Here is a 16,200-nt window from a genome sequence, read left to right as displayed (position 1 = left end):
TTTCACTCAGTAGGACATGTTAGAGAGGCATCCCTATGTCACTACCCTGTTTTTACTGACGCTGAAAACCAATGCAAGCCAGCTGAAGATTCTGGAGAATTACTTTGTGATTTAAGGGGAACAGATAATGGTATGTCTCAGGTCAGTAAAAAAGCTGGTGATCACAGGCATCTGCGCTAGCTGAGATTATTAAAAAGGTCTTGCTGTACACACCCTCAACAGGTTTTGCTCATGACATAAGGAAATAAAAAATAAATTTTGAAATGGGAGGTGTTTTACCCTACTACTTCAATAGCAACTGATGGAAGCTCCTGAAAACAAGATCCAAAGCAAATGGTTACAAGCATCTCCAATTGCTGGAGAATTGTAATTATACAAATGGTATTCTTAAAAATACAAGCTGTTAGTAATTTTATTTGAAGAAATGGTACTTAGAATTTGGAGTACTCGAACTACATAGTAAATATTGAACTTTCAAATCAAAACCCCGAAAGTTGTGTAACAATCTCTCAAAGGGAAAATTTCAGCATATCACAACAATACTGTATTTTCTCTCATACATGATTTCCCACTCCTCTAGAAATTCTGAATGGAACTAAATTTAGCACAGAAAAGATACAGCTCAGAAGCTCCCTTTTTTCTGTGTACTTCTAAAAAGATCTATTGAGTTAAAAAATGATGTCCTAGTAAATTCCCAATTCCTTTCAAAACATCAACAAACTGAATTCAGCTGAATTGCTTCATGTAATTTAGAATAAAGTGTTTACAGATTGCATTTATTAAAACCACACTTTTCTGCAATATTTTATGTCGAAACATAACAGACAAGAAGAAAAAAAAATTCTGTTTGGATAAATACTAAGAACTCTCACATTAACCAACTACTACATGTGTTTCATCTATAAACACTATAGTGCTTTTAAAAAGAATGGTGTTATTGTGTACAGAAGTGTTTTCTTTTTAATTTTTCTATCAACAAGTGAAACGTTACAGGCATATGTGTTAAATGATTTCCCCGAGGCTGGTTAGCAGGGAAGTCTTGGAGCTTAGAACTGAACTCACAGCAGACTCACTTGGATCTCCCAACCTCTTCAAGCAAGCTTAAACATCAGCATGAAAAGCACCGAGCAAAACTTACCTGTGGATGGTAGACACTGAGTGATTTCACTTTGTGCAATGGTAATAAAACCTTCAATAGGAATATTTTGTGCTCTTCTTTTAATGGTAAGGCAAATCCATTAATTATGCTGCCAGGGAAGAAAATTAAAAATAAAGATCAGTAATTATATATTAGTCTGCACTGATGTACAGGATATACAAAAAATCTTGATCTTAGCACTTGCTTTCTAATATTTACAAATGAACAGAATAGTCAAATCAATCTCTGTCTATCCCTTAGCCAAGTTTTTCAAAAGTCTCAAATTCTTCTTCCAAGCTGCGCACAACTGTACCTATAGTTCAAACTTCACCATGAACTACTCACTGTTTCAAAGCTTTGAATACAACTTTCTCCCAGCTTCTTTGTGGTATTAACAAGTGAAACAGAGACTGGATGTAGAAGAGGTAATCTAGAACAGCAGACAAGTCAAAACATGACTTCTGCTTAACTATTAGTATTTCTGCAAGGCCCTAGAGTACAACCAAACAGCACCTCAACACAAGACATCCCATCAGAGAGCAGATGCAGCTCAGTACTGGGTCAATGGCACCTTTACCTAAACTCACAATACTAGAACAAGAAGATCTGTGTCAACAACATGCTGGGTGAAACTTTTAATGGACTGGATGAATGACCAATACAGAACAGTTACAGCTCAGAAGCCTCACTGAGCTCCCAGAAATTTTGATTTGGAAGCCTGAGGGGGCAAAAAAAGTCCCCAAACCAAACCAACAACCTCACTTTTAAATTTGTAATACTTAAAGCTAACCTAACAAAACCAAGAATGAAAAAGCTGATGACTCAATAATGGTTTTGAAGATTTAGCTCCATATTCTAGTACTTAAGCTTTACAGTTTCCAGTATGTCTTGATGGGCATTACTTGAGTATAGTGTGTTGAAGTAATGATGGATATATAACTTCTTTAATCACCGAATGCTTAACAGAAAATTAAGGAACTATTCTGGGCAGGAATGTAGACCTAGGAAATTTTAAAACATCCTTCCAATTTCAACAGCATTGCCAGTAAGTTGAGGTAAGTGATCCTTCACCTCTGCTCAGCACTGGTGAGACATCTGGCTTCTGTGTCCAGGACAAGAAGGATGCAAACATACTGGAGGGAGTCCAGTAAAGTGAAATGAAGAGGCTGGAGCATCTGACATTCACAGAGGCTGAAAAAGTTGTTTAGTCTGAATCACAGAAGGTTCAGGGGGATCTCACCAACATGTACAAATACATGAAGGGATGGTGTGAAGAGTCAGACTCTTCTTAGTGATGTGTATTGAAAGGGCAAGAGACAAATTGAAACATGGGATATATAATTCAAAGAGAATAAAAAACTCCTTTTTATTTTGAGTGTGGTCAAACATGGGAACCCATTTTCCAGAAGGTTGTGGGGGTCTTCATCCTTGGCAATATACGAAGCCTGACCAGACACAACCCTGAGCAACCTGCTCCTGCTGACCTTCCATGTGCAAAGATATGGAAATACCAGAAAGTAAACCTAACGGAGCTTTTGCAGTGTATTAATGTATAAAAAAAATGCCAGACGCTTGCACACGGATTACATAAATTGGTTAATAAAAAACCTCACTAGTTTCAAGGAGACTATCAGCTTTAAGTTGTAATATTTTAGTGTCAAGGGCTTACAGATATATCACTGAAATCTGAAAAATGACGGGGTTAGCAAAATGAGGTTTCAGAAGTTTCATAACCTGTGTTTCCTTTGTTTATCCACTATGTATTCAGTGATGCTGAAGGATTTTTAATAAATTTCAATTCACTACATTCTACTGGTAGTTGCTTTACAACTAATGTTAATTACAAGAATCTTAAGCAGAAAATAAGACCTTAAAAATAGTATTAAAAAAATTGTCACATCCAAAAACATTGCCACAAGGTTCAATTTTTTTCTGTGTTTCTACAATCTTACACAAAACACCCTTGATTTTTGAAGTCTACTCTTAAAATCAAGTGAGTTTAATTAAACAAAACCTGCAACTTACCTTCCCAGTATTTCCAGTAATTCTGCTATGCCATTGTGATGTTCTGTTTCATAAATAAACCTGAATAAATGAAACATTTTACTGGGTTACTGCTGAAGAGAGATACAGATTTAATACCAAGATCCCTATCTAAGATTACAGGTAGCCTTATCCCAAGTATTTTAGCCACTAAGTAAAAGGAAAGCAGACATAGTGGAAAAGAAACTCTGTGGAAAAAGAAATCATTAGCACACCCAACTGCTTTCAACCTTCACACCTTCTTGCTCTTTTCCCCCACATTTAACAAAGCAGCCCACACTCGAGCTTTTCTCAACACTCATATGTTATGCCATTTTAATAATGCAAAACTGAACACAGCAAACAATGTTTTAAATATTAAAGTAATACATGAGTATATGGCATATTTAAATGCCATGACTCAACCTTCTAGAGCAAATGCAAGCAAAAGGTGTTCAAAAGTTACTACTTCTGAATCTAAAAAGCTCTCTGGCACTACAGATCTCTGTGCATACAAAAGGCCTGTAATGAACAGAGGAAGTCACATTTTCCTGAATCTTCTTTTGACAGAGCACCATAATTTACTAGGCACTTATCTTTCCACCCTCCTTCACCTGAGTGTAAATTTATTGACAAAGTTCTCTGCATGGGTCCAGGTAATTTGCAGAGTTACAAAAATTTACACTTAGGAGAAAATAATTCCACTAATTTGAAAGCATTTTTTAATTTGAAAATTTGTCATATGTAGGTGCAGGGGGGTGCTCGGTGCGGGTTCGGACGGTCGGGACGGGTGGTGACGAGAGATCTCTGTAGTCAGATCTTGGAAAATGTGGTTTATTGCAAAGGGCGTGGGTACAGGGGCACTGCTTAGAGCTGCAGCTGGCAGCTCTGAGCAGGCCCAAGAGAGCAAGAGAGTAAGCGGGTAAGTAAAGAGAGAATAGTAAGAGAGAGCACGAGTCTACAGTAAGAGAGTCTAGTAAGAGTGTATAGTAAGAGAGAGCATGAGTCTACAGTAAGAGAGTCTAGTAAGAGTGTATAGTAAGAGTGTAGTAAAAAGTGTCTGAAGTCCTGGTTACAATACAATAAATCATCTTCTGTACTGAATATTCTAATTGTCACTAACCAATCTAATACAAGATACAAATCCTATAGCATTTACATACAGCCTATAAGAGTTCTTATATTACCATAGAGTGTTACATCTTAACTTCTAAAAACTACTCTTTGGACCCCTTCTGCTGAGCTAGTAGGGTCTGCTCTGACCCTTGGACCTGCCTGCAAGCAGAGGGTATTGTTCAATCAAGAGGGGATTACATTCAGTTGGCCATACCATTGTTTTCCAGTTGTTCAGTAACTAAGACTTGGTATCTCAAAGGTGGCTTTCATTTCGATGTCGCTTATAGTTTTCATATTCCCAAAATCTTTTGTCAGGCAATCATATTTATAAGGCCTTCCTGTTTCGTCTTCCCCAACAGTCATAGGCTGACGTATTAATGGCTACTTTTAATCCAGAATATTTGAACAGACAGTTTTTAATGCTTAAAGACCCTTTCCCTATAATTCAGGACAACAATTCCAAGCAAAATTAAAGACATTGATACAAAAAGGTTTAGATTTAATTAAATATTTTTAAAATTCTACACATAGCTGAAGAGTTTATCATGCTCAATACACTAATTCAAGACAGAAGCTGGAACAACTTCCCTCCTTGGTGATCATATCCAAGTGCACCAATTTACATTTGGATGCAAAATTTTTAAACTTCGAGCTCCTAAATATTATACAGCTAAGTGTGCTTTTCTGTAAGTTTGTGGTTGGCTTTACTTTTCCTCCCACAACTTTGTAGCTGTACAAATTATATAATTTTCCATATACATACCAGATTGAGAACTTTCTTATATACAAACTATACAAAGTTGATCTAATGACCAGATAATTTCTTAAGTCTTTCAAAAACTTAGCACCAGAACTATCTGTGTTTGAAGACCTTGCTTCCATTATCTCTGAAAGCAAAGTGGCAAATAAAACCACTTTGCAGAAGTGCACTATAACGCACTGCAATGCTGTTTTACCATCTGGTTCGGATATTTGACCAAATTACGCATTTTGGATTTAATTTAATAAAATCCATGTGTGGGGAAAAAAAATCTGCATCTTTAAGATCCACCTGTACTTTTTCCTTGGGATATACTGGCTCTTCACATGTCCTGTCAAGAACAGTTGACTGCAAGACAGTAGAGACTCACTAATTTTTTTAAAGTAGCTCCTCTGTATATTTTCTAAAGGCTTAGTTGTTGCCATAGGCAGGGAAGATCAGCTCCCTCTACAGCTGGTACTGCCGGGTGCCATTCATGAGATGGCACTGAGGGCCTGGCAGCTTTTTGCTATTTTCTTAAAGAGGAAGCACCACACATTCACTTTGGGAAGAAAACAGTGCTAGAGAAAAAGGGAAGTATGATGGAAAGAGTGTAAAACTGACATACAACATAATTATTTGTAGAAAAGCAAAGAATATCAAGATGAAAAAATTGAAACAGGCACCATAATCTTGCATTCACACTAGACATAAAAGCAGTAAAAACACACTTCCAAAGACCTTTGGTAATACAGGGGATTAATTTTTCATCTCCATTTTTTTTTGTATTAGTGATAATACTACAGTTCATTCTATGGTGATCAACAAAAACTTCACAACAACTCAACTGTACATCTCAATTCTGAGGAAAGAAGAGGAAGCAAATGTGTTCCTTCCAGCGAATTACAGATCTCTCAGTCATTCAATTTCAGCCCACTTTCTGCATTATGAAGAACTACACCTTATGAAGGCACTATTGTAATACAAACACTACTACCCAGTAAGAAAAAAAAGCCTTCCACAAAGATATCAAACCGCCCACTAAATCATATACTAACTCAAATTTCAGCTGCCAGATTTACACCATGTGCAAGACTACCCTAATCTCAATCTCCCAGAGTGGTATTAATTATTGTTAGATGTAGCAATATGGAATATAAACATACAAAGAATTTTAAAAATTGCTGGCAGTGTCTTGGGGTCTTTTAATTGCATACCTGATCACATGCACACCATAATACAAAGATGTTGACATACCTATAAAATATATTATTAATTTGTTTCCGGATGTAAGCTCTTAAGCCTAAGAATTTCCCATATATTCTGTGAAGAGTTGTTTTAAGAAAATCTCTTTCACGAGGATCTTCACTGTCAAAGAGCTCTAAAAGCTGCAAACAGGGAAACAAGATGACTTTAACTGAATCCAATGCATTGTAAAAACAATTCAGAGCTTGCAGTTAAATAATTTCTTTTTTTACCTCACCTGTAATACAAACTTCTGATCAATATATTTCTTAGCTATATTAGGTTGAAAATCTGGAGATTCTAAAAACCTTAAGAAAAATTCATAAACAAGCTGGAAAAAATAAACAACAAGAAAACCAGTATTAGTCTTTTAAACAAGAATCACTTTATAAGCATCACATTACTAAAACTGATAATTAGTTGCTCAGAACAGCAAAACGTTTTTAGCTATATTTATCTATGTAACACACAGTAAAAGCTTTGCTCTTGCTCTCCTGACAAATTACAAGAACTTGAGGTTCTTTAAACTCCTGAAATTCTGCTGAGCTCCATCACTACTCTTTACTCAAATGACACACAGTAATCTAATATTTATCGTGCCCAGAAGTATACGTTCTAAGAATTCTCTCTTCTTCTCTGTTTGTCATGGTGCCTCTGAAAGCTAAAGCTGTGCCAGAGCCAGATCAAAGCATTCATAGTGACAAATAGAAGCTCATTTAAAATCTCAGCAGTTACAGCTCTACCACAAGAAACAATGAGCCTTTAACCGATAACAACTGATTTTTTTTTATTTTTAAGATTATCAGTTTTATTTCAAGAAACACATTTTTAAAATTACATAGAAAAGTAATTGATTTGAGATAAACACATAACCTAAACAATTTAGAACTATGAATTTAATGCCAAAATTCTGTTACAGACTGTGATCGTTCAATCTCCATGAAGTACCTGTAGATGAGGCCATGCAGCTTCTAAGGTTGGTTCATCCTCCTCTGGATCAAATTCTGCTCCCGTTGGATTGGAAGATGGTGGTAATGTTCGAAACATATTAACTGCAAACTGAAATTACATGTGCCTTTAAGAACTCTGAAACAAGTGAATGACTATAAAATGATTTCAAAGATGGTTTTGACTAAGAACTCTTTACATGAACTATTTTAATTAACATTTGCAAAAATACAAGCTATATAATGCAGTATTTTAAACAGTGAGGAACTGTTTGAAAGACTTCTAACCTGGAGAACACTTTTCCGCACAGTACTCTTTAAAGCACAAAGCTATTGTCAGGATGTGTTTTATGAGGATACTGTCCTGATCTCTCTACACACAGACATGTATGTAAGCAAAAGTACGTAAAATGTTTACACAAACATTTTTATATATACACACTTTATAAGACCTTGCAGCAACCTGCAAAAATATAAGTCAGAAGTAGAGACGCAAATCAAAGATTATTCACATCTGTTCTTCTCTGTAAAATATTATTAGTTTCATTTCACAAAGTGGCTGCACACATACGGGAACACTTCAAAACCAAATTCCACAATACCACCATCCCCAGTGGTATTTCTCTTAAACCATGCCCGTATACCTGACATTACAGAGCACTGATGGGAGAGAAATACGTACCCTAATCCCTTCAATATTTCACTGTCTGAATTCTGAACCCCCTGAAAAACATTTAGCATCCCCATGAAAGCGGACCAGTCTACAAACATGAACTGCTTTTCCAGTTGTTGATACACATGTGTTCTAGTGTTTCCAAGTGCTTGTCTAGATACAAATTCATACTATGCAGGAATCAAAGCAGCACTCTTCACAAAACCTTTAAGCATGAGGAAAGTTTACAAGTCCATAAAAAAGTAAACAAATCCCCATTCCCTGACACATGGAATGAAAACTTTTCTAAGAGGTCCTATTCTAGACAAAACCACCTCATCACTAAACACATGTAACTTGATTTTTTAAAAATAAAAATATATAATCTGAAATAATCACATTTATATTAATTCATACAATGCATATAAACACAAACGCAAGTAAAAAGAACTTGTTGGCTGAACAAAAAAAATTTTACATGACTTTTTGGGAATAAATTTAACATGCATTTGCAAGAGTAACCTTACCTAGAATGGTGCAAAGATTTTAAAAAGGTCTGCAGTATCCCAAATTCTCCACCTGGAAGGACAGGTAGCAAAACCAGCTGGCTTCCTTGTGGGTAAGAACGGAATAGCTAGCTAGGGATACAAATGGTTCTTCTCACACCCTGAGGAGCTAATTAAAACTTTACTGTGTGTTCAAGTCGGGGGTTTATTGTGCAAGTGTAAGGTTTGGGTGTAGCTCCAATAAGAAAACCTGAGAAAGACTTTATCTGTATATGCAGGACAGCTATGGCTGTCAGTACTGAAAAGAGGCAAATTCCTTAACTTCACTTGCAATCCAGAATGCTCAGTAAGGCAGTCATTGATATGACACAACCGAATTGCTGAGCAAGTAGAAAAAGGTCATCTGTTTAGCAGTGCAAGTGTGCTCAACAGACTTTCTTGTTCTGTTTTCTTGCTTACTCATCATCAATCCAATACCAAGCAATCTAATCTTATTTTTGTACAGAACAAAAAAAACCAGAGATCAATTCAAATTAGTATATGGTCCCAAATCCCCTCTGCTACTTCAGAATGATCCTTTAAGACAAATGCCCCAGTCCCTCAGCAGCTTGAACACACTGCAGAAGCAAGGAGAAGACTGTCAAAACAAATCCACAGTGGTGGATTGTCCTGACCCTTCATTATGACTGGGCATATTAGGCTCCATAAAGAAATTCTGTTCAATTCCGTTTCTCCTTACAAGACTAAAGTGAATTCTGTTTTCGAATAAACAGAATTTTGTGCTTAAAAAATACCAAGATATTTTAAAATAAATTTTGGTAAACATTCGTTTATGGTAAGAATGGTGACTACACTGAACAGAGAGCTATATCCTGTGCCAAAATGATTTATCAAATCAACTGCAGCTGGCTGCATGGGGCTTCAGCACAAGGCACAGTGAGGCTCCATCCTAGATATGCACCACAAGTACTGGCAAGAGTCAACTTACACATTGTTATTGATATTCTATTGCTGTAACATATTGGAGGCGTCTTTCTGCAGGTATTTAGAAGAAAACTGGAGACATTTCCTAAGTCTGGCCAAGTAAGAGACAACAGGGCAGAGAAGCTGATTTGCCAGGATAAAGAAAATTATTTGCAGAAGGCTACATCACCAGGAACAGCAGAAACATTTACAGAGCCTTTGCAAGAAAATCAGTATTTGGCTCAGCAAACATGCCAGTACAGGAGATCTCCAGGGCCAGTTAGAGAATAAAAGATGCCTCCACTGGCACTTGCACTGAACTAATGACTTGAGGATAAAATAAATAAAACATTCTTTTGCACCAGTTGAAAGGTTCCTACGCTTTCAACAAGTACAGATCAATTTAAGGAAAAAAAATTAAACCCAAGTTTGAATTTGCTTACAATGTAGCTATTCAGAAATCTATTCTTTATGACAAAATTTCAGTCTTTATTAATGTTCAAATTCCACCATAGATAATAAACATATGTGCCATATGCACATTTTTACTGTTTTCTCAGGTTTTACTGAGCTGGTGTTTTCTTCTTTTTGTTGGTTGTTGGTTTGGTTTTTTTTAAATAGCATCAAACAAAGGTCTTTTGTTGATCACATGACATTTACTAGAAAGCTCTGACAGACTAAGTTGCCTCTGTGTAAAGACGCTTCTTTGCAGAAGCATGCATTTCACCCATCTTTGGTGGGATTCTGGGAAAAGCAACAATGCCATGTTTCCCTCTTCACATTCTGACTTCTTTTCATTAACACCTCCGTTCCCAGTTTAAAACAATGCTGTAAATTACCTATTAACTGGCAGGGCCAAGGAGCATATGTATGTGCTGTCCTGCCATCTCACATCTGACAGATGGCTGAGCAGACAGTGGGAGGCAGTATCAAACTGCATCAGCTAAATCTGCAAGGCTTACGTTATATTCCCATGAGGGAAAAGTCATCCTGACACTCTGTTTTTCTTCCTAATATTCCTTCATTCCAGCAACTGAGACTTAAGTGGTACACACCAAGACTGACATGTCAGAGTAATTACTACTTCAGAGAATTAAAAGCAAAGCTGATATATCTTTATGTTCCCCTTTTTAAAAGCATGGACATCAAGTGATTAACCTTTGTTTAAAAAGTATAGTGAAAATTTGCTATATTCAGTGGGTTTCCAAGAAAAAAAAACCAGGAAGACTAGACTTGAAATTTAAAACTTGCTAAGGCTGTTAAAAAAAATGCAAGAATAACCTTATCTAAAGAATTCTTAAAGACTCAGGCTCTCACTATAAAAAAGAAAATCTGTGTCTTATCAGGTGTTAGCAACAAAGTTTTCTATTTTGTATTTTTGAAAACAGCAAATGGAAAGAGAAATGGAACCAGTGAAGCCTGATGTGATCTGTTTTGCATTTTATATCCTTGACCAACAGAATACAGATATGCTCAAATTAAGCTGCAGGATCTTGCATTGAAAGCACAAACCTGAAACTCTCTTGTCTATTAGGCCACTGAGGTTTAGGAAAATTTACAAGGAATTAATATCAGTGAGTCCTTTACCCATCAAATGGCTGATCTTTTTTCTAACTTCTTAGTCTTTTGACCAAACAGACAAGACACAATTTGCAAAGCCTCACTTCCTCTAAGGCAAATTTCCCACATAAGTGAACACAGCGTAACTGAAAAACATTCCCTCCCCAGCTCCTCCCCCCACGACAAAAATTCCACAAGCCCCCCCCCCCCCCCCCCCCCCCAAACTTACAAAATGAAAGTCTTTAGGAACACCGGCCTAGTGTGCCAAAATTCTGTCTGTGCTGTCAGCACTAACGCTCGACTTCAAAGGACATAGGAGGATGGGAGAACAAAAAAGGAAAAGCAAACAACCTGCATTTTTACCGGTACAGGGGCATTTGCTGTAATGGTAGTCACAAACCCTGCTTTTCTCGTGGCCCACTTCATACAACAAGAGAATATTTTCAAGCAAGTAGGCATCAGAGATACTACACATTTTCTCCTCCCTTCTGCTGAGCAGTCTGAGTGAAGCCTGACGTGAACAGCTTTGAATGAACAGCCATATAAACTGAAAGACTGTGCCTTATGTATTCATATGAAGAAAGCCAACCTAATAGTTAATAGGGCAACAAGTAGCACACTTCTATTCACAGCAATTCCTCTTATTCTAGACTGAAGAGAGAAAACACCACACCTGCAACGCCCCTTCAAAAACAAAACCAAAAAAACCAACCAAACAAAAAACCACCAAAAAACTCAAGCTCACATGGGTATAACTGAGTATGTAGTTTTAATAATGCATGAAAAGTTGCAGTGAAAACCACTTCAGTTGTTTAATAGAATTAGATCTGCTTCTATATATAGTACCAAAAAAAGGTAGTACTACCCCCTGTGCTAGTGCACAACAGAATATTCTCATAAAGCCGTGCTTTCTTCAAAAGCCGAGGGAAAAAAAGCATATATTCTTTTCTAAGTAAGAATCTGCAAAGGATGCTTGTCATCACAAAACCCTAAATATATCATGTACATTTACAAAATTTACTCAGACATTTGCCTACACATGTTGTAATTTTGCGAAGAGGTACTTAACTGTATTATACCTAGGAAATGGAACTTGTAGCTAATAAAACATTTCCTTTTTCATGACATCTTTGCTTAGAAATATAAAACGAATTTGAAGGACATATCAGCTGGCTCTTTGAGGAAGAAAGAGAAAACACTCTTGAATGCACTCTGAAGAAGAACATTAAATCCATTTTACAAATTAATTTCTCATACCTTTTGATAAATAGACTTAGGCTTAACATTAAATTATTGGCTAAGCCACTAGATGAACACATAGCTTAAAGAAAAGATCTTATTATAATTTAGTCCAGGATACTTAAAGTACAAAAAAAAGGAGAGTGGAGTGGATAGACATGACACAAGCATTAAGAATTATAAAGAATAGAGAAGAATCAGATTATAAGGTAGATGTTTCTTTTGTCAGAGAGAAAGAATGTTTGAAGCTATGGAAAAAGAAACATTATTTTATTTCTATTAAATGGATAACCTGTGAAATTCATTGCTCTAAGTGACTGGCCTAAATAATAATTTAATAACACCAAACAGAACTTAGACACACATCTAGCATGTACACATGTACGTACATAAACAAGTAATGTTCAAGTTCTGAAGTTTGACAGAATAGCATAGCAAAACCCCAATTTCCCTGCCAATTCCACAAACTTTCCAAACTGAGAACCATTCTTAAATCTGAGTATTTCTTAATCCTCATAACTCTACTGAAAATGCTATTCCTTATTAATATAATTCAGTGGCACTAGCAGCACATAACTTGTCATTGTTTCTTGGAAGAGTTTTAAAGTACATGAAGACATTACATTAATTTTCCTTAAAATCGCTGCAATCGACTAAGATATATGGCTAGAATTTAGCAAATGTAAATGACAATCTACACATACATGCCTAAAGGAAAGATTGTAACACTACTGGAGAAAGAATATAGTTATTTCAATAAATGATCAAAGGAAAAAACCTATCTGAACTTAACCTCAAAATGCCAGTCCAGGTGCCTTTACTGACAAGTGTCTCTCATAGTGCTGTGTAAAACCAATGCAAGGAAACCCCACACCCTTTAGATTCTTGCACACAAAAAGCATTTTAAATTCATGGAAGTAATTTTTGGACACTGCATGCTACCAGCAAAACAGTGGCAATCAAGATAGCAGCCAAATTCTGCTGCAAGATTTGTTCAACTGAGCAAAGTGCAGACTTGATTACCATTGGGCTGCATCTGAAAGCAAAGGAAGTATATATTCTCCTCAGCCAAAGGTACTCTGGCCATAACTGTTTGATGGAGGAAGATAATGCAGGCATAGAAAGCACAAGTGATAAAATATGGGCAGTTAAGAATTCTTGCACAGAGCAAACACCAAAGTCTGACATTGGTATTCAAGAATTCATCATGAACTCCATTTTATCCAAAAAAAGTCTCAGCAAGCTTATTCTCTTTCATGTCTCTCTTTTCAACAGTGTCAAGTATTCCAAAATAAGCAATCAATTAGAAAAAACCCCAGATAGATAAATAAGTTATCAAAACATGGGGGAAGTGGTGATCCCACATTAACCATCCTCAACGCTTTGGGTACATGTTTGACATCCAGTTATGTGTAATTATCATATAATCATTAAGTTCTCATGAAAATAACTTCTGTATCAGTAAACACTTAGGGCTGATTTAGATAACAGTCTTCATCATAAGCAGCATCCTACATAGTATAAATCCTTAGAATCTCTGAAGCAGCTTCAAGGTCTCTGATTTGCAGACAGACCACTGAATTTGAATTTATGTTAAAGAAGCACTGTTTTCTCAACCCCCTGAAAATTCACCCTAAGCTATGAAGTCTTAGGAAAAAACCATCCTGTTACACATGGCCAAGAGTTTCTTGTAGGATTATTAGTCAGGAACCTCAAAAGATGCTTTCTGTTCTCAGGGTCTTGCAGACAACAGCTACAGAGCCAACTGCTACTCCAGGCCACTGGTGTCTGGTCACCACCATGCTGAGAGCTGAAAGACTCTGCTGTAGTTTCGTGGCTGCCTCCTCTGGAGAGGCCTTGCACACAACAGAAACATAAGCTAGGTCTAGCTAGACAGGATTTGGATAGTGAGAAGGGAGGAACAATAGAGGTCTGAATGGTTCACATAACTTGTTCCAGCAGAAACCTCATCTGCCATCCTGTGTACTTTATTAAGTCTGACTCTCATTCTCACCTCTGAACACAGAATAAAGTCAGTCTCTGGTACTGAACAGGACAAGTGTCAAGCTTGCACAGGTGATCTTAATTCTAATCTTTCAATTTTTCAAAATTCCAGTTTTACAATTTACATGTTTTTTTAACTATATATGTATATATAATTCTTTTTTAACTTCCCTCCCAATTTTTATAAACACCTATTCCAAAAAAGATTTATGGGGAAGAAAATAAACACTTTTTTTTTTTAAAATACAAGATTTTATTTTTACCAACTTAAACCATCATCTAATTCTGCTTCATATATTTGTCTAGTTTCTATCTTACAAGGAAAAAAAACCAACCCTGGCAATAAAATTTCAAAGCCCTCTTTTTCTTTTGCAGATGTGCAAACAGAGTTGATCTTTTCTGAAGATTTCAACAAAATTTCTTAAGATAAAGTGATACAGCTGAAGAATCAACATTGCATTATAAAACATAAAGTTCTCATTGTTAAATCACTTACCATATGTACTACTTCAGGGTAAATAGGTTCCGTAATCACATTGCGATTATGTGTGATATATTCTACCATTTCACTTAAAGCTGCTCGTTTTACTTCCTTCCACTTTAGGTCACTTAGTGGATCAGAAACAAAGTCAAAAAGTACACAACATTGTCGTAACTTCTGGATAAAAAGCTTTTCTTGATCCGCTGGAGGAACATCTGAAAAGTGAAAATTATACAATATTTAAATTATATGGTAGTGGATTTCACTCCTCTCCCCATTTTTACTTCGTGAAACACAGGTATAGGAGTGCTTAAGACTACAAGCAAACTTTCTAAATCCTCACACAACTTCCTGCGTACGAACCCCACTGAAATATGCTGTACATGTCAGGATGATTTAAAAAACTGCAACACTGATGCATAACTTGGCCTTGCCAGAAACAGGGACTGCATGGAAAAAATACATACTTGAAAAAATGCCGGCATGTGCTTTGTGTTTTGCTTAAGTAATCCCATGAGCTGTTAAAATGATGGATATATGTGAGATTACAAATTATATATGCAAAAGCTTCCAGTATGAGGACTTAAACATTTAGGAAATACTAGAAAACTGGCCAGAGGTAAAGAAAGCAGTAGCATGTTTTGACTGCAGCAAAAACTCGTCTGGAATTAAAATGGCCACATGACTACAGCACGAAGTTTAAGAGATGAAATGTGAATACACCACAGAGAGCCTGCCTAAGTTTAGACCATAACACATTTTATGTTTCTGCATAATGACTTCTTTATTGTTAGCTAAGACAGTAATAACATGCTAAAAATAGGATTAGATTGACTTTGTAAATAGTTCTGCAATTTACTCCCACTTCTTCCAGTTGATGACTTTTTCCTTAGAGTATCATAAAATGCTAGCATTTTCTTACACAAGCAGCAAGAGCTACCATCCAAGTATTTCAAGTGGTATTACTGAATACAAGCACATGTATGTACAATCTAATTAACTGAATGTGCAACATATCTACAACAGTCCAGTTGTTTAAATATGAGTTGCTCTCCTTGTAAGTGCCTGAAAAACTTCTTATGATAACAAAGCTGGAATAGCTCCTCTCTCTCAAAGAGAAGTTGCTTTAAAAGGTATTTTTGTTATAATAAACCTGGAAGACTTATTTGGTCTAAAACAGCTGGCAATTTTTCTTAAAGTTACATGCACCTAATTGCTCTGAAGAGTAATTCCAGTAAAAAAAACTCTGTAAAGTAATAGCCCTGAAGAACATACAGTATAAAAATGTAGCGTTCATGAAAGAAACCACAACCAGTTAGACTTCAGTGTCACCAAAACACCTGAGACAGTGAAGAATTCTAGAAATAGAAAGAAGGTGCTAGATAACAGGTGTCCTTATGCAGAGCAACAACTTTCTGACAAATAAACCAAAATTCCTGTCCAGTGCCGTGAACAAAGCCAGACAAATTTGGTATCTGAATACCCATGCTTTTGTTTATTTGAATTAAAAACCTATAGTAATGAATAATTTCTCCTAAGAAAATATCAAAAAAGTAATTAATTGAGCAGTTTGCATACTGAAAGCCAG

General features: G+C 36.2%; 1 protein-coding gene across 1 annotated transcript in view; it reads right to left on the bottom strand.

The window, feature by feature from the left end:
- Nucleotides 1–16,200, bottom strand: part of PPP2R5C (protein phosphatase 2 regulatory subunit B'gamma) — a 79,868-nt gene that overhangs the window by 15,285 nt on the left and 48,383 nt on the right. The window contains exons 4-9 of the mRNA XM_082283577.1: nt 14,628–14,827; nt 7,209–7,319; nt 6,499–6,591; nt 6,273–6,403; nt 3,164–3,223; nt 1,139–1,247 (exon numbers count right to left, since the gene is read on the bottom strand). Coding sequence (XP_082139703.1) covers nt 1,139–1,247; nt 3,164–3,223; nt 6,273–6,403; nt 6,499–6,591; nt 7,209–7,319; nt 14,628–14,827 — 704 coding nt within the window. The remainder of the gene's footprint in view (nt 1–1,138; nt 1,248–3,163; nt 3,224–6,272; nt 6,404–6,498; nt 6,592–7,208; nt 7,320–14,627; nt 14,828–16,200) is intronic.

This window comes from Coloeus monedula, assembly GCF_965178545.1.
Source record: "Coloeus monedula genome assembly, chromosome: 6".
Lineage (NCBI taxonomy): Eukaryota > Metazoa > Chordata > Aves > Passeriformes > Corvidae > Coloeus > Coloeus monedula.
This window is presented reverse-complemented; position numbering and strand designations above follow the sequence as displayed.